Raw genomic sequence first — 21,021 nt, forward strand, 5'->3', positions numbered from 1 at the left:
TTGGGGAGGGAGCAGGGAGGCCAGTTAGAGGAGATTACCAGAAAAAGCACAGTAAACAAGGGTGAGGTTGTTGCATAGATTTAAGTCCTTTTTCCTTTACTGATAGATAAGAATTTCTTGAGATTTAGAGTATTCTTTTCTTCCAGATACAAAGAATAAATTTCTGTTATAAATAGACATTTCCCTTATAAGTGTAAATGTCTCTTACAAAAGGGTAACTTCTGGTCAGTTTTCAGAGCTTTTCCTCTATCTGTTATTTCTTAAAAATAATCAGGCTAAATTAATCCTTTTGCCAAAGAGTCATTTTTTTGAGGGGTATATTTTGTTCCTCTTCAATCATTAATACAATTAATCTTCAGAAGAACTCATTTTCCCAGGGGGTTGGGAGAGGGAGGGGTTCACTTTAATTTTCAGATTATAAACTTATAAATCAATATTTTTTTATCCAAGCAAATAATAGCAAAAAAAAAAAAAAATCCTTCTAGCCATTTAATGCATTGACCAAGTTTTTTAAACCATATGGCTTTCTTTTTATTCACTCATTTTTAAATATATTTGTGGTAATCACAAGCAGCAATTTTTTTAGTTAAATAGGGATGTGGAGGGGGCATCAGTTCTCAAAGAATAAATTTCTCCTTGTTGTGTTTTAAAAGATTATCAAATAAGTTAACCTAAGTCACCCAGGACCACATTTCCCCCCAGTCCAGGATTCTTTTCTTAGAGCCATATCCTTTGACTATATTTTACCATGTGGGCTCATTTGATATTCAAATAATTGTTCTCCCTGAGATACTGACTAGATTTCACTGGGGAATTGGAGAGAAAGGGGTTCAGTAGACAATCAACTTCTAGTCGTTTTGAAATTGCAGAGGTTAATGAGAAAAAAAAAAAAACTGATTTGGTTGTAATTAGCAAAATGGCTCCCTTTTTAGAAGGCAACTCCTAAGGAGCTCTTTCCAAAATAGAATCCTACAGTTTCTACTGTGAAAACATAGTTACTTTGAGGGGGAAATATTTATCTACACACAAATACTGGTTAGGAATATGTTTCTAATATGAAAAAGCAAAATTCAATAAGAACTTTTTAAAGATCTTATTGGCTTTATTCAAGGATTTCTGAGTCCGGCAGCCTCTCCTCCAGCAGGTAGAGAGGAGCTCTGAGAACCTGTGCAGATGGGAGGCTTCTGCAGCAGAAGGGAGTGGGAACAAGAAAGTTATAGTGGCAAAAATTTGATTGGTTGTGGCAAAGTCACTTTTCTTTAGGGATGGCAGGGATCTATCAGGTCAATTACCTCACTAATGCTTATTAGTGACTCCTGATTGATTGATTCAAAATTCCATTTCTGGGAAAGCCAAAACTATAATTAAGTTAGGTCTCGGTTTGGTGACATGGCGCTTAGCATAAGTGACTCCATTTTAGACCCATCATCTGGTTTTTAGCATTGATGTAACGGGAAGGAGTCAACATTCCCCTCTTTACTTTTAAGGCAAGTTCACATTCTGCTTTAACTGATTTTTTTTAACAATATTTTTTGTATTCTTTTATGGTCTGCCAGTACTTTTTTGAAGCCCAGTTAGATAGAATAGCAGCTAAGATAATTGAGACTAGAAGGGGGCCTACTATCTCTCCAGAAGCAAGAAAACGTCAAAAGAAAGGCATTACAAAGCGCTATTGTGACTCAAAAATCACTTGTTTTTTAGGGGTATTTGCTAATATAGAATTGATTTCTTATCTTCCCAGCCCCTAGTGAGCCTTTACTGTGCAAATTCGCTGATGGAGGACAAAAGAAGCGACAGAATCAAAGCAAATACACCCAGAATGGAAGGCCTTGGCCCAGGGAAGGAGAGGTGAGTCCTGACTGACTTTTGCTCAGAAATATAGCAGTGGACATCCCTCAGAAGGGTGGCAAGACAGATACTTGGGACCCTGATGAATTCGAGTCCTGTAGAAAATTAGATGGCTTTGAAGGGAGCAAATGAGAAGGCCTATGTTAATGTGCTCTAGATAAAATGACTTGAGGAGGAGTGCAGGACTTCAAAATTGACCTCACTTCTATCCTATAATAAATCCTCTGTCTTTAACCAAATCTTAACCCAATAGACACTCACTGAAAGAATTATCCACAAAGACTTGATCCATAATTGTGAGCACCTATATTTTCAGTGAAATCAATAGTGAGAGTTAAATGTTTGTGTTTGGGAAAAAACACGAATTTAGATTTATTTTATTCTACCCTTGAGATAGTCTACTTGCTCATATATATGTATGTATGCATTTTCCCATTTGTTCACAAATGTGTTGATATGTATTTTATATATGTATATATCAGTATAAAATATGACATTTTCTGTTGGTCAAGAAAGAGGGGGAAAAGTTCATATACACAGGGTATTGTTTATCACAATAAAAAAAACAGGCATTGAGTAGTTAATTATCCATTTACACTCTTAACACAAAGAAGTAGAAAAGCAAGCTTATGTATCCAATGACCCTTGGGAATGATTTCCTTTTGGTTATTTTTATTGTAAGAAGACAAGGAAAAGGTATCTGGGCTTCTAAAAGGTTTTTTTTATTCTTTATGAAATGGAATAGAGTTTCTTGAATGACTTGAATAAATGCAATTTTGTACCAAAGCCATAATTTCAACAGAAGAGCTTTATTTCATATTTCTATTCAAAGCACCTACTTCATCCATTTCTCATTTAAGAGGCATCCCACTTGATGCAGCATTCACAGTTGTAAGGAAGGAAGAGGGTGGGGATTTTCTCACCAAAACCTTTAGCCAGTTTTTAGTTTCTAACACTGTTGTCTGTTTTGAGTATTTCTATGCAGGTCTCAAAACCTCTCTTAAAGTGTATAGTTACGCTCAAGTATTGTATAATCTATAACTCATTATTTTAAGAGAAAAAGAGGGGAATCACCACTGAGCACTTGAAACTAATGAAAAAGGAATGTTTGGATACTTCAACTATAGAAAGGCTATCTGTGTTATGTTCAAAAAAGGAAGGGGAAATGGAATGACCCCTGTGTTTTAGGTAGAGGTTAGTGACCAACAATTAGCCCCATTGCCTCCAAAGACAGCTGATTTCTGACAGCCCTCATTATGACATCCATCCCATACCAAATATCTGTAGTCTAGAAAGACTCATTTGATCGTTTAAAATGCTATTGGGTCAAATGCTCACTGGTGAGAGAGATTTCTGGATCATAAACCATCACCAAGAAGCCTTGACAGTAAATTAGTTGGCTTGGTAATGATGACCAAAACCCCAGTTCCTGTCCCCATAAGAACCTGAATTATCATATCCACAAAAGGGATGCCAGCTTCAGCAAGACACTGTACTTAAATCTACATTTCTTAGGAACCGAACCAATAAACATGAGAAATGTAGACAGAGCTGCCACTTTGCTACCTCATATAAATCTAAGGCTTTAGGTTGATGTCATGGTAAAGAACATGTGTACTATTGAGACAGAAGCATTGTGGAGTCAAGTTTAACACCCAGAGCATCTTGTAGTTTAAATATAGGTTTTAAATATATATTCCTAGTCTCTGTTTTCAGAAGTTGCTGTTTAAGAGTTCTACATTTTCCTCTTGAACTGTGAAAATCAAGGGACCTTCATAAATTTATCTGTGACCCATAAAAATGTATTCCAAGTGTGTAGACACATTCAGAGGAAAGAAATTAGGAGAACAAGTAGCATGCACTAAACATATGCTTGTCAGATAGCTTGATTTTGAGATAAGCATGTTAATTTTTACATCTTGGTCTTAAGTGCAGACACTCTGAATGTTGCATAACTTTGTGTGTCCATCATAATATATATTTTTGCTTCTATTTCCCCTTGCTTTGTGATTGCTAGAGTAAATTATGTCAGCATGGTTGATAAAATATGGCATAATGTAAATTATTCCTATGTAGGCAATATTTAATTAATTTTTATATACCAGGAAATTCTAATTACTGTATTTCATCATTTCTAAAACACATGTTTTCATGGTTGTTTTTTGACATTTTAACATTTCTGAAATTGGTTCTCCTCTTATAAACAATGGCATTATTACAAGACAATTTGCATTTGCTCCTATTAGTCACCTGGGGGCACTACCTACATTCTCTGTTTAAGGTCTTTGACGACACTGGCAGCATGAATTGAAGCACTAATCAAAGCAAGGACTATGGGTCAGATTCTTAGGAGAGATTTTCTCTGAGCTCTTCCTTCATGCAGTATTAAGACTGAGACATGGATATTCCCTTGAAGTCAATTTCTGATGGAGGGTCTTGTTTTCCATTTTCTTTGTAACCCTTTGGCATACCAACTTTATCACATCATTTTGGGTGTTTTTTACTTGTTTGCTTGCTTGTTGGTTTTCATTTTTGTTTTCTTTTTTGCTTTTTGGGTTTTTTTGTTTTTGTTTTGTTGTTATATAAAGTAATGGTAAACCTTTCAATCGCTGTTGCCTTAGACAAAATGTAAGATGATAGTTTCTATTCTGATGCTTCAGTATTTGGGATAATACTACAGAATGAGGCTCATGTTTCCTCTACCTCTCCCATGAAAGTCAGGTTAAAAAAAAGAAAAAAAAAAGATAAAAAGTATTTCTCCTGAAATGTTTAAGTATCTTAGAAGTATTGGGGGCCTGGGTGGCTCAGTGGCTTAAGCCTTTGCCTTCGGCTCAGATCATGATCTCAGGGTCCTGGGATCCAGTCTTGCATCTGGCTCTCTGCTCTGCAGGGAGCCTGCTTCCTCCTCTTTGCCTGCCTCTCTGCCTACTTGTGATCTCTCTCTGTCAAATAAATAAATAAAATCTTTAAAACAAACAAACAAAAAAAGAAGTACCTACACATGACAATTGATAAGCTAATTAAAATTTTAATTTATTATGTAAAGCTATTTTCTTCTGAGTGTCATTTTGATAACAGTTATTTTAACATAGTTAGTGAAATATATTTCTTTACCCCCCCAAAAAAATCCAGTACTGAAAAGTTTATATACATAAAGTAGTGTAGATTAGCAAGGTTCTGAAATACAAATATATGCTGCTGGACATATTTTTGCATAAGTGAAATACACAGGGGTATTTTAAAGTCATTAACTAATCTCTTAAGTGACAACCAAAACTTTAAATAGAGCAATCAGGGATTGAGGCTGTTAGGCCTCTCTTTCCCAGTGCTCTACAGTTCTCATCATTTTATTTCTTGAAGCAGAAATCCACAAACTCTTTGGTCTCTGTATCTTTTTATCTTCTTAGTTCATCAAAAAACAATAAAGCCATCCCCCGTTAACAAAAAATATTATATTTTATGGAAAATATTGTATCTTTCAAAGATTTTTTTTGATAATAGCACTCTTTCACATTTTTGCAAATCACTTGAATGTCTGATTTAATAAAAGATGACCAGATTTTCATACCTGCATCAGCGTTCAACCTGTTGCAATATTCTGTTTGGTTTAATTATATGAAGAAAATCTAACTCCACATTAACATGCTATTGGAAAAGGGAGGGCTTATGGATCTCCTAAAAATATCTCAGGAACCCTCAGATATCCTTAGACCACACTTTGAGAACCACTGTCCTAGAGATGCTTGAGCCAAGCATAGGACTCATATTCAACTTCCATATACCAGAAAAGCCACTCTGCTTGTTAAAATAGGAAAACATACTTCTTTCATTATGTAAATAACTGCTGACACTAGTCTATCAGAGTGACCTCTCTACTCCTTCCATTATGATGCCTCCTGCAGGACCCATTATGATCTCATAAGAATGGAGTGCTGGCTGGCACACCAGGAGTTTCCCAGGATGCTACTCCAGCATTTACATTCTGATTGGCCAGTGCTTCTGTCATAATGGTGATGCAATGTTTTTAATGTCACCCTTAGCTCAGAAATGGTTCTACTTTATCATCACTATGACTTTCAAGAAATGCAGTGGCTAGATATCCCATTACAGCTGAGGCCACAGTCTTTACTTCAGACAGAATGTTTCCCAAATTGTTCTTGTTAGTGCTCTCCCAAATGACTGGTCTGGAATTGGGAATAGAATCTGGAACCGGCAATCAAAAATATATCAGGAGTCACAGGAATAAAAGACACGGCATGAAGAAAGTAGTTTGTGGTATTGTAATGGGGTTGTTGGTGACAGATTGGAGCTACATGAGTGGTGTCATAGAATAGTGTATAGACTTGCCAAATCACTGTATTGTACACCTGAAACTAATACAACATTATGTGTCAACTCTACTTAAATAAAAAATTTAAAACAAGCAAATGAGCAAATAAATATAATTTCAATAATATATATAACCATACACACACACATAATATCAGGAACATGAACTCCTGTTCCTTCTTCCTATATTTCCAAAGAAGGTTTGGAATGACTACCAGAAAGCCACCAAATTTTTTGGTACCCAAATAATTTGCACAGCTGATCAAAAGTGTTCAATTATGTTGTAAAGATCAAAGGCTTAAATCAAAAGATGAATGTTTCTACTACAATGATTAGAGTTACTCAAACCTTGAAATTATGTTGACAATTGTTTTGACTAGTCTCTAGATTTCCTTCAGAATTTTCAAATATAACTAAATGCTAAGTGTCAGATTACAGAAGATGGTGATATTTCACCAAGTTTTCATGCTAGGACATTATCCTTACATAGTAAGGATAATATCATAAACACACTATTTTTCACTGGCTTCGAAACTCTAGTCTAGCTTTCATAGATTTTCCCAAGCCCGATAGTAACTGAGTCAGTAAATGTCATTGATAACAATTGCTTTGGGTATTGTACCTCCAAGAAATAGTATTTTGGCTATGGACACAAACAAGAAACAAGGCAATTAAACAAGAAGTAGCTTGAGAAACAAGACAGAGGATTATAGGGAAAGGGAGGGAAAAATGAATCAAGATGAAACCAGAGAAGGAGATAAACCATAAGAGACTCTTAACCTCAGGAAACAAACTGAAGGTTGCTGGGGAGGGGCTGGGGAAAGATGGGGTGGCTAGGTGATCGACATTGAGGAGGGTATGTGCTATTGTGAGAAAATAAATAAACAAACAAATAAATAAATATTAGAAAAAAGAAGTAACCCAACAAAGTAGTCAAGTACTTCACATGTCTAGTGAAGAAATGCCAAGATTTTATTATAAAACTAAAAGCAATAAAATGGTATTTATTGCTTTTATCTATCTTACAGTTCTCTGCTAGAGTCAATTTCAAAACAATTAGCAATAACAAATATGTTCTATGTGATGCTCTGAAGATACTTTTCTTTACTGTGGAAATGAAACATTTAATGAGATTGTCTTCACAGTCTAGATATGGAGATGAATAAAGGGAGCTAAAATAATATTGTTAACAATCAGCACTCAGGTTCCTAGGAATAGTTTGCAAGGTTATTTTGTGGGAGAAAATGAAGTAAGCTTTTTTGGGGATGCATTCTAGGAATACTAAGGAATACTATTCCTGAATGAGGAGCAAGTTTTAGAGGAAACGTGATGATATATCTCAAAGACGTTTTGTTTGAGTGCATTTCTATTTGCAATCTTTGGGTACAGGGATATAGTATATGCATTTCCTAAAACCAGCAGGTACCATTCACACCAACCAGATGTAAATTGTGTTCCTTACAGTAGTGAAATCCCGTGACTCTGCCTGAATATGTTTGAAATCTTTTAAGAGGTAGAGTAAACTGAAGAATATGCTTTAATTTCCTTAAATTAGGTCTCGTTAAGATGCCCACAAAATCCAATTTTACTGAACTAACTTTATTAGTTTTTTTTTTTAAGATTTCATTTATTTATTTGACAGACAGAGATCACAAGTAGGCAAAGAGGCAGGCAGAGAGAGAGAGAGAGAGAGGAGAAAGCAGGCTCCCCACGGAGCAGAGAGCCCAATGTGGGGCCTGATCCCAGGACCCTGGGATCATGACCTGAGCCGAAGACAGAGGCTTTAACCCACTGAGCCATCCAGGTGCCCTAAGTTTATCAGTTTTATCACAGCCAGCTAAAACTATGTGATCTGATATGACCCAGATTATCTATAACCCAGATAATATGTTGTCTATTTTCATACCTGAAATCAACTCGTTTTCAGTGATGGATGAAAATTTCCCCTGTGCTTTAAAGTTTTATAACTCTTGTCCATTCACAGCTACTATTAATAAACATTCTCTCCAGTGCCAGTAAGTGAATGAAAGCCTGCAAAGATCAGGTGGGAGAATGGGATTTCTCATACAGTGACGAAGTCCATAGCTGAGAGCAGACAAAGTTGATAAACCTGATTCCAAACATCCAGCCTCCTCCTCAGACTGCCTCAAGGTAGTAGGAGTAATTATTCATTCTGACTAAATCCATTTATGATTGAGACAAAGATGGCTTTTTAGATTTCTAAGTAGATAGATAGCCATTCTTAGTACAAAAGTTACATCCTATATTCCCACTCAAGATAAACGTTTCCTTTGAGATCCATGTCTTCATTTTTATGTTTGCTTTTGTTTTTATTTTTCTGAAAGAAAATGAGTACACACAGAATTCTTCATAATTCTGAATCTCAGCTGTGTCTCCATCACCATAATCACCACCACTCTTGTCAAAAGGCGTTTGCTCCTTCCATGACTTGTACTTTATGCTGTGTCCCCAGGACATATGAGGTATAAGGAAGACCCCTTACCCTGAATGTATATTAGAACTGTACTGTTGGGACGCCTGGGTGGCTCAGTGGCTTAAGCCCCTGCCTTCGGCTCAGGTCATGGTCCCAGGGTCCTGAGATCAAGCCCTGCATCTGGCTCTCTGCTCAGCAGGAGCCTGCCTCCCTTCCTCTCTCTGCCTGCCTCTCTGCCTACTTGTGATCTCTCTGTCAAATAAATAAAATCTTTAAAAAAAAAATAATAAAATTTCAAAAAGAACTGTACTGTTACCATGAGAACCCCTCTATCTCCTTATGTTTCCTATTTGCTTTCTTACTTTCTCAATATGTGACTCCTTTTTGTAGAAATTATCTTTTAAAGGGAAGAATTCTGTTAGAAATAGATTTTTTAAATAAAAGGAGCAGTTTAAACAAAAAGCATTCAGTCAGTCGATGAGCACTTAGTGAGTGTACCCTATGTGAGAGGACACACAGGACTGGACATAATGGACATGACATAAACATATAGACAGATTCCTCCATCCCTTTGGAACCTAAAATGGCAAAGATCTTCTCTGCCTGTAAAGTACACGATTAAACATTGGGTAGAATATAATTGAGTACCACGGAAGTACAATTACTGACTATAACTAGCTCTATCCCCTTACACTACAGTGAAAGAAAACCAAAACCAAAATAAAAATATAAAAATATCAAAAGTAGCAGCCACAAGACTGTCAGTGCACACTTGTTTTGTTACTATTAACTGTTTGATTGATTATGTGTTTGCTTTTCAGTGTAGGTAACTGAGAAACTGACTTATATGCACTTACAAACCAGAAAAATCACCCCAGAGTTGAAAAGTTCCACTTCGTTACTTGTCCAGTAAATGCCCCTATGCCCCTGGGTGTGGAATGGCACAGAGAGAATAATATTTAGAGGAGCAGCTGGAACTTGGGTGTGATAGAGTCAATCTTGTGTCCTTCTCTCTAATGCAGCTAGTGAGAATAATAATTCCTTCTGAATTTTAAGGATTCATGTGTGTCAGCATCTGTGAAGTGCTCGGTATTCTTTGCTATTCTTCCTATTTTACCAGACAGTCTACTTTTGTGGTTAGGGGGGAAAGTGGAGCATTTCAACCACAAATCCACAGCCTTTGAGCTGGGTGACAACACTCATGGTTAAAAGTGCATATTTAGTGATTGGGAGGGTTAAATGAAGTGGTGAGGGTAAAGCCCTGAGCACAGCTCCTGGAAAACTAGAATCACTTCAGTATCAGCTATTATTATCACTCTCATAATATCATCAACACAACTCGGGACTTTTTAATCTGAAAGCCAGTTTTTCTGTATGTTTCTTATGACTCAAATGCTTGAGTCCTTGGTTTCCAATTTCATGTCTTGTCTACTTATTTTCCAAATGGGGATTATTTTTAATTGATACAACATTCATTTGAAAGGAAATCTGATACCAATATCATTTTTCCAACTGTATTTTGACTTATTTAATAAAATATAAAACAAGTAGAAATTAATTTATTTTCCCTTTGACCTATATTTTATTAAGGTTTTTAAAAGATCACATTCAAATCATCACCTGCATTCCAAACACTATTTAGCACTGAAACGTTAGGTGGTGTTCAAATTTCTAGCCACTTTTCTCTTGAAGGTCATGTAATCATAAGAGCCAAGAGCTGCCAGGGTAAGAGGGACTTAGATGGAGAAAAAAAGAAAGAAAAGTAAAAGAAAACATGGACTATTGCTAGATACCAAGGAAAAAATTGAGAACTGTGGAATTACATAGTTGATGTTTTTCAAAAGAAGGAAAATGAATTATTAACCTACCTATTCTGGCACATAATGGCAATTAATTTTGGATATAGAAAGTGCTTCTATATCTCTGTGGCCATGAAAAGTATTCCTTATGCACAAGGACTTTCTAGTATCATTCAAAGCAATTATCTCTTACAAAGAAACATGCCAATGCCACAACTGGTGACCTACTGGATTTAACAAAGAGTTGGGAAACAGGAATTTTCTTGTACATTTTATGGCTTCAGAGTGCTGAATGTCAATAATTGTTAACTTTCCATATTCGAATCTATTTCAAGAGTATTATCACCAAGTTCTTTTGTGAAAGGAATTTTTAGAATTCCTATAAATAGTAATACTAATCCCATTTATAAAATTGCCTTTCATTTACTGAAAGACTCAGACTCATGAAATTGTCATTTGAAAGAAGATACATTTGAGGGGCTCCTGGATGGTTCAGTTCAGTTGAGCATCCAACTCTTGGTTTTGGCTCAGGTCATGATCTCAGGGTCATCAAAGTGAGCCCCTTGTTGGTCTCTGCACTGGGCATGAAGCCTGCTTAAGATGCTCTCTCTCCCTCTCCCTCTCCTCCTCCCTCCAACTCTCCCTCCCTCCACCCCATCAAATTAATAAATAAATATTTTTTAAAAAATACAGTTGACTACCATTATTCATGGGCTCCATATTTGCAAGTTTACCTACTTGCTAAAATTTATTTGTAACCCAGAATTAATACTCATGTGTTTTCATGATCATTTGTAAAAAGCATTAAAAAGGTCGTGTCAGCTGGGGATTAAAAAGTACAGTTACTGTGATGAGAACTGAGTAAAATACGATTATTGAATCACTATATTGTATACCTGAAACTAATATAACACTGTGTGTTAACTCTACTGAAATTCAAATAATAAACTTAAAATAAAAAAGTCTGAGTCACCAAGCACACATAGTCCCAAATGAAGTTGAGCAAGAGATGTTCTGACTTATTCAACTCTTACCCTTTTAATAAGGGTTTTTTTCTTGCTTTATTTAGGATCACATTTTTTGCATGTTTGTGTTTTTCATTGGTGATTTCACTGTTTAAAAGGGCCCCCAAGTGTAGTGCTGAAGTAATGTCTAGTGTTTCTAAGTGCAGGAAATCCATGACGTGTCTAATGGAGACAATATGAAAAAAAAAAATGGAGATAAGCTTTGTTTAAGCATGACTTACAGTGCTGTTGGCTTTGAGTTCATTGTTGCTGAATCAAAAATATTTATTTAATAAGGTGTCCTTAGGCAAAATCACAACTAAAACAAGGTTGTATATTAATTAGTTGATGAAAATGTTGTGAACAGAGCCTTGTAGGAAACTAATACTGTATTTCCTCTAGAGACAATGAGTTGTATTCATAATTTGGTGTTTATGGTGACTTTATAGAATATAATTGCTGCTAATAACAAGAATCAATTGTATCTTGTTTTATGATTATTGTTATTGAGAGCCAGTTACTGGTTAAGTTTATGTCTCTTCCACTGACGTAAAAAGCAATGTGTGTAAGTGTCAAAAGTAACTGTACCAATGCATGCAGCCAACTATCTTTATTTAACGGTCTTGGGGAATTTTATTAGAGTCAGTGGTCAATTGTTATCAATAAAGACAATAGATTTACTCCACTCAACCAAAAAGTGTAAAATTTTAAGGAATTTAGAAAAAGCTCTTATCCTATTTTCATGAATTGAATGAATCCATGAGTGACCAGTGGCTTGTAATCACTCTGTCAAGATCACTAAACATTTGATGCAGTTAAAGCTTCATATATCTTCCTTAGCCTAGTCATCAGCCCAACACATTGAATTATTTCTATTGTTACTTAAAAAATTCTTATTTACCCGCCTATCTGCATCGGAGGAGAAAGCTATATTGGCCCTTTACTTTAGAAATCCAAATGATTCACATTTATATGGTAAATATTTGATGTTGAAGAGCACATAACATAGATGGCTAAGGAAGTAATAGCAAAAAAGTTGCATAAAATCTGGAGAAAAAAGGTTATCCCTATCGTCACCATTTATGAAGAATACTCTGAACAAAATATTTTGTTGAGTTTATGAAAACATTGGCTGTCACTAGCTGTTACCAATGCTGCTGTATAGCACACACTTTGAGGATTCTTATCAGTGAGGAAGACAAGAAGCAGCTTACCATGTGTCCCTTTTACCTTCAATTGGCTCTGTTTGGAATAGCGCGCCCAGCTCACAAACCCTTTGATCAGTCACCAGTCAACATCCTTCTTATTAAGTATAAGAAGAACCTGACAAGGCCCAGAAATATATCATTTCTATTAGCTTTGGAGCCATATTGACTAAAATTTAATTTTACAGTACTGAACATTAGAAAATTTATGTTTCAGAGATATGGAGTTGAAGTATTGCTCCAATGAACCATTAGAAATAAAAAATACTTTAAGGAAAATAATATATCTAAAGAACTATTTTAAAACTTAGCAGTAAAAGGATGTAGATTCAAGTTATCTTTGACCATATTCCATGAAGGTAGAAAAATCATCTATATAGTTTGCAATTTCCTTTGGGTATATCATGATGCTTGGCATTTAATTGTCCAATTATTTTCTTTAATGGGACCTTGGAAAAAATTAAGATATATCTAACAACATTGCCAGGTTCTGCAAATAGTTCTTTTAACCTTGAACTGAAGAAGAGTCTTTCCATATGTGATCTTAAAAAGAGCTGTTATGATGCATTGCAACACCTGCAAGTGAATTTGTTAGCCAGCCCACCAAATGTACTCTTATTTCTTTCATGTGCTTTACTGACAATTTAGAGAGCAGACTCAAGGTGAATGATACTCATAATCTCAAAAAAATCTTCTCGGTTGACACAAAAAATTGAATGCTCAGTAGTATAACATAGAAACTTTCTTACTCGGTTAAGTGTTCATATTTTAAAGCTGCTGGGCCCATTTTTTCTAACCTATGATCACTAAAGATAAAAAGCAGATCTTGTAAATTCCTGTAATAGTATAACTCTGGATGTGATGCATTTGATGATGAGCTCTAGACATCTTCCTAGTCTCCATTCTCAAAAAAAAGAGGATGGGAAAACATGCTTATATTCTTGGAGAGGAGAGTGGGGCATGAGGTTTATGAGGTGCTGAAGAATGGGAAGATTATATCAAGAATTATAAGGAGAAAGGCTGATTGATAGTTGATCTCCATGTTCTCTGATTCCCTTGAACCAGTCTCCATGGCAACTAAGTGGAGGCATCAACCAACTGAGAGATTTCTGGAGTTGTTGGCATTGTCCTGGCAATCCCAGGCTGCCTCGAGAGCCAGAATTATCCCCATCAATATTTAAGTCACAGCTTACAAGCTCCATATAGCATCAAACTACAGCTGGGGCCTGGGGGAATATAAATCAATTAGTCAGATACATGTAACTCCCACCTATTCAGTTGCACAGGCTTACCCTGGTAGCAACCTCAACATTTTATATTTTTTACTTTACTTTATTATGGTGGGGTTCTAACCGTATATACACTACATCTTTGACTCTATAATACCATCAATTAAAGATGAAATATTATTCTAAATATCACTAAAAAGAGGAGAAAGTTTCTAAGCTCAAATGCCATCAATCATCATGCAAGCCCCAATTTCACAGACAGTAAAATGTGAAACACACACACACACACACACACACACACACACACACACACACACACGTCTTGGAGTCTATGAAGTTCAGTCATTCAGATTGAGATAGAAACAGAGGTGCCTACATAAAATATGGTAATGTTCTCTTGTCTCTTTCATAATGATCAATCAAGACATAATTTAACTTCGGTTTGAATGACAAAGTCAGACCAGAGCTTTGAGAACTTCAGCCAGCCACATCATACCTTCCCTTCTGTTTCCTTTTTGATGACTTTTTCTTTGTGCAGCCATTGGCTTTCTCAGCCTTCCAGCCTTAATTCTGTTTGCATCTTTTTGTCTTGTCCCTCTTTTTTACCATATAAGGGAGAAATTCTCTGCCTGACTAGAATGCTTCAGTAAAAGCCAAGAAGGACAAATGCTCTGATGACAGAGTATATAAACAACAGCATGACTCCCCTTAATGTTCTTCCGCCAAACATAGAGAAGTGAATTTTCTCTATTCTCTGCCTGTCTTTGCTACTTTTTAAAGTGATAAATCCCCTGCATTTCATTTGCTTGATTTCTGACAAACCCCTGGCAATATCAAAATGACTTTTCACAGTCTTCTCTGCACTCCAAGTTAGTAACTTGGGTATGTGGGGCCTCTAGGTGTTCTGGCTGTCTCTGATTTCTCCCAGGCTCTTACTCATGATTTGGTTCAGGTACACTGGCTTCCCTTCTGCATTGGGAAGGTCTCTCAGCAATCCCAAACCTTTCCCCATCTCCACTCACCAAGCGAGGACTGAGACGTTTTCCGTATCACAAGAGCAATCCTCACAGAACAATGGTGTGGATGGATTGGAAGGGAAAGGCAAGCAGAGGCAGGAGAGGGTATCTCTGCCCAAGGATATTAGTAAACAGACAAACCAGAAAGGATAACTTGAAAAATGACGCTTATTAGTAAACACACAAACCAGAAATGATAATTTGAAAAAAAGTTGCTGACCATATATTCAATGTACTAATTTAACTTCACAATAAATGTGTGGGATTCAGTATAGATACTTGAGATTGAGACCAAGATTCAGGAATCACTGAGACACAAATAATAAATAGTTGGGATTGGAAAGTGAATGTCATCACAGTACAGAAGCAGAAAAGAGGGCCTGAGTACCTGCGGGCATCTCAAAGGGGCAGCGAGGGCAAGGGTGCAAGTAGCATCATGGACAATTAGCTCTTTGAGGTCAGAAGAAAACTAGGCTCACAGGGAATCCAAGAGAAAGGAATGTTGAAAGAAGAAGGAAATAAGGGGCGCCTGGGTGCTCAGTGGGTTAAGCCTTTACCTTTGGCTCAGTCATGATCTCAGGGACCTGGGATCAAGCCCTGCATTGGGCTCTCTGCTTGGCAGGGAGCCTGCTCCCCGCCTCCCCCCTTCCCCGCCTGCTTCTCTGCCTACTTGTGATTTTTCTCTCTGTCAAATCAATAAATGAAATCTTTAACAAAGAAGAAGAAGAAGAAAATGAAGAAGAAGATCACTGGTCAATTGATGCAAAGTAATCTAATATGATTTGGAATAAATATCTTAGATTTAGAAGTTATGAAATTTAGAGAATGCAATATGAGCCATTGCATAGGTTGATGGACATATTTTACAGAACAATTAACAGGACGTTTATGTTTTATCCCATGACCAAGTAGCATAATCTTCTTTTGGTAGCTTTGGCAACATCCTCATCTACAGTCTCATTTGTCCTTCATCTTCTCTTTAGGAGAGTGAGTGGTTACACATAGCCTGGGCAACATCCCTTGAGCAGGAGAGCTTTCTATGGTTGACTGCATCTGCCTGGGGAAACACCCCATTCAGTCATTGAGACGACACCAAAGCCATTGCTGGCAAAACCCTACCCATTTTCTCTCATCCACTTTCAGCAAATTTGCCCTGAGCATATTTCCTAGAATTAGGTTTTTTTTGTTTTTGTTTTTGTTTTGTTTTGTTTTTTCTTTTAAACAGGAAAGAGATTTAAAATCCTTTCTTAGGCCAAAAACTTTACTTGGTATTGATCATTTTGTGGTTTTCTGGTGGTTTTTATTTGTTCTTCTGAATATCTTGGGTATCTACACTCCAGCTTTCACCTGTGAAATCCTCTGTTTCTCAGCCAGTTTGGCCATTTGGATTTATGAATCCTTCTTAGCTTCCATCACTAGAATCACTGTGTCATTAACCCTGAATCTTTAGGATTTATTCTTAACCTTCCGCCCATTCTCACATTGATCCTTCTGGCTGTAGCAATTCCCATTCCAACCCAGATCTTCTGTACTCTACTGACCTAGCAAAGCTAAATGTTTCCTGACATTTTCAAGCTTATCCCTGAATTAAGCCTGTTATTTATATCACTTTTACAAATCATATGCCTTTTGTTTTTCCTCCTGAATTTTAAAAGTTAAAAATAACTTATAGAAGATATGATGAAAATTATATATCCTTAATGAAAATTAAAGGGATTTTCCCCTTTGTAAAAATAATTCTATTTATACACAGCTTCAGAAAGTCAAGAAAAATATGTGAAAGGAAAAAATCACTTAATAGTTATAACATTCTAATATTTTGACATTTAACATTGTTGAAATTTTTGTTCTATTTCTAGTTAGAATTTTTTTTTAATTTTTAAAATTTAAATTTTTGCCCCGTATCTTAAATATAATTATGTATCAGGATTTCTTCATTAAAAGACATGTTTTCTAAAGAGAAATACTGGGAAATAAATATAAACAAGGTTAAGTGAGGTTTTGCTACCATAACAGACCTAAACATTTATAACACATTATAATTTTCAAGCCCTTGTACCCATATCACCTCTAAAGTCACCTTATTTTATTTATGGAGTTTTAAATTATAACCCATTAACAGTTATAAATATTGTTAAAATTGGTCGCAAGAAATAAACTCTTTCAAGATAATATCCAGAAAATTACATTATCCTTTTATTCCTTGGTTTCCCGAACTCATTTTGTGCTAATTCAGTATATAATATTTACTGGAATATATAATAATTACTCTGTATGTACTAAAGTGGTGCTCTAAATCTGATTATGGAAAATTGGATATTCTCGTGATTATTCATTTTTACCCATACAATTATGATGCATCATCCATGAAGGCAGAATTTAGAAAAAAGAGAAATGTTACACTGAAGCATTGATGTCTCAATTTCCCAAGAATTACAGTGTAGATCTGTTTGTATAAAGTTTATTGCCTCAAACTCTTTGATCCCCATTTACATGACAATATCAAAATAGTTTCAAAAATTATAAAATGAATTCTATCAGTCTATCTTCTCTTTGGTTTTGTTATAGTCAACGATGCTTAGCTCCTCCAATAAGACCAAGCATTCCAGTCCAGGGGATCTTTCTGAACCATTAGTGCCTATTCTCCACCTAGCACATTTAAGCAGCATTTTTATGATTATTACCTCTTCATTTAACCTATTGATCTTTTAATTTTATGAAAATCAAATATCTAGCTCCTAAGACAAATAGATGTGTCTCAGTGAAATCCCTATATCTCTTGAAAATAATTAGATAACTTAATTATTCCAGTAAACTATATTTTAAAATTTCTTCTGAAATATTTAGCTCTTATAATATAAATTCTGTTTGAGAGAACTAGAAATACCCTATATTATGGCTGAAATACTAAGCGAAAACTCAGCTGCTGCTGGAAAATGACAAAAGCGCTCCCTTTTGTTTTAAATAAATTGAAAATGCTTCCAATATTTGAATAATGTAAACTTGAAAAATGGAAAATATTTGTGAATCTAATAAGCTCTTTTGAAAGAGAGAGACAGGATTAAACATCACTTTGCTATGTATGTGGTGTGACATTTTTGTTTTGTTCCAAGTTATTTTACTTTTTGTGCGACTTTGGAGTTTGTAAACATGCCATAAAATTTGGTAATTACATAATGATGATTTCATGGGTCTCACTTAGTGTAAAGGTGGCTAGACAGGGCAGCAAAATTGATTTTCTTTTTTATCTTTGTGGAAAGAAACAAAAGGAAATTGAATGCAAAATCTGCATTAAGACTATATTGGAATTATAACTCAACAATCTGTTACACATGAAATGAAAACCAGGTGTAGCCAAGTATTAGGTACTGTGGTACAATATTCAGCCAGTGGGTTAAGTTTAAACAACATTTTGTTTAACCCATGCCTTGTTTTGTTACCCATAATGTTCCAAATGCATATGACCTGAAACTATCTCTTGTCTCCTCTTGCCAAAGGTACTCAGAGGCAGGACTGTCCCTAGGCAAAATCATGAAGTAGGTGAATCTTGTGTTCATTCCCTACCCTTTTGCAATGACAATGTCACCTTAGATTCTCTCCACCTTCCTGTCACCAAGTGCCTACTCCAGCTGCTTTTCGCTCTGGATTTACCCTCTGTTTTCAGGGTGCTCATGCTGTTTCTTGTTGTCCAGTCCCTCTTTGATTATATAATTTCCCTACTCAAAAATGTGGCTCCCCCCAAGGAGCCAGGCAATGAAGTTTCTCCCACCTTTTGAGTCTTAATTCCCACTGCCCCTGCACCACAATATTCTACTGCAAGTGAATCACTCACCTTACCCTTTTTGTTTCTATATCTTTTCCGTGCTATTCCTTTTGTCTGAGCTGGCCTCCCTTTCTCATTTCCATCTGTTGGAATCCTAATCGTTTCTCAAGGTTCAACTCATCTGTATGTTCTCTACATGGCTTCCCTGATCATTCCCGGCCTCTCTCCTCTATACTTCATCTATTCCACTCATATGGCACTTACCACATGTTGCTTTGTATTATAATATTTATGTATGTGTCTTGTCTCCAGGCACTGTGCTGGGCGCTTTACAAACGTAATCTCATTTAAATTTCACAACAATCTGATGAGGTAGGTATTACTAAATCATTTAACAGTTGAGGAAACTGAGGTTCAAACAGGTTAAATAATTTGCCCAAGGTCACACTGCTAGAACAGAACAGAGTTAAGAATTGAACCCAGGTCCAAAATATATATTCTTTCCACAAAGCCATATTGCTATCTATTTAGTTCTTTTCCATCCCCTGAAAGATGGAATAGAGGTATAAAATATAGGAAGAAGCCAACTTAGGCTTTCTAATTATCACATGCTTCTTCAACAAAAAGGTAGAATTTGTTGGTAATTACTATGTTCCTAGCTAAAGCTGATTTGTTAACTATAAGGAATTCAAATAAAATGGGAGGAATTCAAATAAAATGGGAGAAATTAAAAATCCTTACCTAAAGTTTCCAGAACAAACATGACATAAGAAGAGAATGTTTAAGACAATTCATAATTTAATAAAGGCTAAATAACATTGGTCTCTGAGCACTACTGGAAAATAAGTACAAGGAAAAGAAGAAAACATGAGGCTGACTAAGAAAGGCTTCCTACCAGTCCCCTAGGGATTTAAACAAGCTGTGGTGGTTAGGAGGCTGAAGGTATGATTTCATCCTAAATCTTTCACAAACAAACAATATCTCTATTGTGTATAAAGCCCATTTTTTTCCTTCCATCTCTAGTGTGGCATCTTGAATAAATTAGGGGAAATGAGATGAGTGTTTCTAAGAGAGAAATCTCATCCCCAATGGACAACTTTTACAACTGCCCTCTCCAGTAGCCAGCCCAACCATGGATTATGAGCTATACCTTGGACAGGCCCATTCTCAAGAGTCTTCAGTCTAGAACCAATCTCCCATTGGTCACATGACAGAGGCCCCATCTTGAGAATTTAGACTTAGTGTGTGTGTGTGTGTGTGTGTGTGTGTAAAGGATTTGTTTATTTGAGAGTGAGAGAGTGCAAGTAGGAGGGGCAGAAGGAGAGGGAGAGAGAATCTCAAGCAGACTCCCTGCTGAGCATGGAACTCCATCTCACATCACTGAGATCACGACCTGAGCTGAAACTAAGAGCTGGATGCTTAACCAACTGACCCAGCCAGGCACCCCAGGGTCTCTTTGTGTTTTGGCACCACTGATTTTGCTTCTCATTTTCTAATCCCCCCAGCTTGTCGTATTATCGGTTGCATATTTCGTTAACATGAGTAAGATGCAGTGATCATTAAACATGTGCTCTCAGTGCACCTCTGTTAACTTCTGCCAGTCATCTCAACTTTGCTTGCTAAACTCCTTTTCAATTTATGTATGTTCCCTGTATGCCAATCCTATGCATATATGGCTCTCCACACTTGTTCTTCATACCAATCTTAACAACGATTTTAAAATTTGGGGGGGAAAATAGTGTGTCTGATCCAAGCTTGAATATAGCAGGGCATACTGGACTTCAGGCCCTATTTTGGAAAGCCTGAAAATTTCCATTTTAGTTATGTGTGAAATCTGAGTAATTCAATGGACCCAACAGGAAAACCACCTTCACCTAAACTGAAATTCAAAACGCAAAAGCTCCTTTTCTTCTTTTCTCCAAAGTTTTCTATGATTTTTCTTGTCTTCCATAGAAGTCCTCAAAGTTAACTCATTTTTTTTTCTTTTTCTTTTGAAATACTTATAGATTCATGGGAAGTTGGAAGAGAAAGGTACAAGGAGACCCTGTGTACCCTTCACCCCATTTCTTTCCACTGTTATATCTTAACGTAATTGTAGTACACTACGGAGGCCAGAAAATTGACATCAGTCTCATTCACTTTTAAATTTTAAAAAAGAACAGAAAATGTCTAACCTGATGATGATCTAGTCAGTTTTGTGTTTCACTCTACGTTCTGTTTCTACTCAAAAGCAGTAACCAGACTGACAGTGTTGGATACAAAAGGTCGTATGCCCATACACCCACAGAGAAAGTTCTCCCACATTGTTGGAGATGATCATCAGGACTCACGCAGACCTTTGGTCGGTATCAGGTGGTGGGAGGGAGCCTCAAAAGACCAGGGCTGGAATTTGAT

General features: G+C 36.3%; 1 protein-coding gene across 11 annotated transcripts in view; it reads left to right on the plus strand.

The window, feature by feature from the left end:
• RBMS3 (RNA binding motif single stranded interacting protein 3) overlaps positions 1 to 21,021 on the plus strand; it is a 711,391-nt gene that overhangs the window by 567,805 nt on the left and 122,565 nt on the right. For 6 of the 11 annotated variants that reach the window (XM_013057193.2, XM_013057192.2, XM_013057189.2 and 3 more), the window contains exon 8: positions 1,742 to 1,848. In XM_013057193.2, the coding sequence (XP_012912647.1) occupies positions 1,742 to 1,848 (107 nt within the window). Of the gene's footprint in view, positions 1 to 1,741; positions 1,849 to 18,361; positions 18,401 to 21,021 lie in introns of all 11 variants that reach the window. The other 5 variants (XM_013057187.2, XM_013057186.2, XM_013057191.2 and 2 more) reach the window with 1 other exon arrangement.

Source organism: Mustela putorius, unplaced genomic scaffold, assembly GCF_011764305.1.
Source record: "Mustela putorius furo isolate JIRA1106 unplaced genomic scaffold, ASM1176430v1.1 tig00003834_pilon_pilon_pilon, whole genome shotgun sequence".
NCBI classification, from domain to species: domain Eukaryota; kingdom Metazoa; phylum Chordata; class Mammalia; order Carnivora; family Mustelidae; genus Mustela; species Mustela putorius.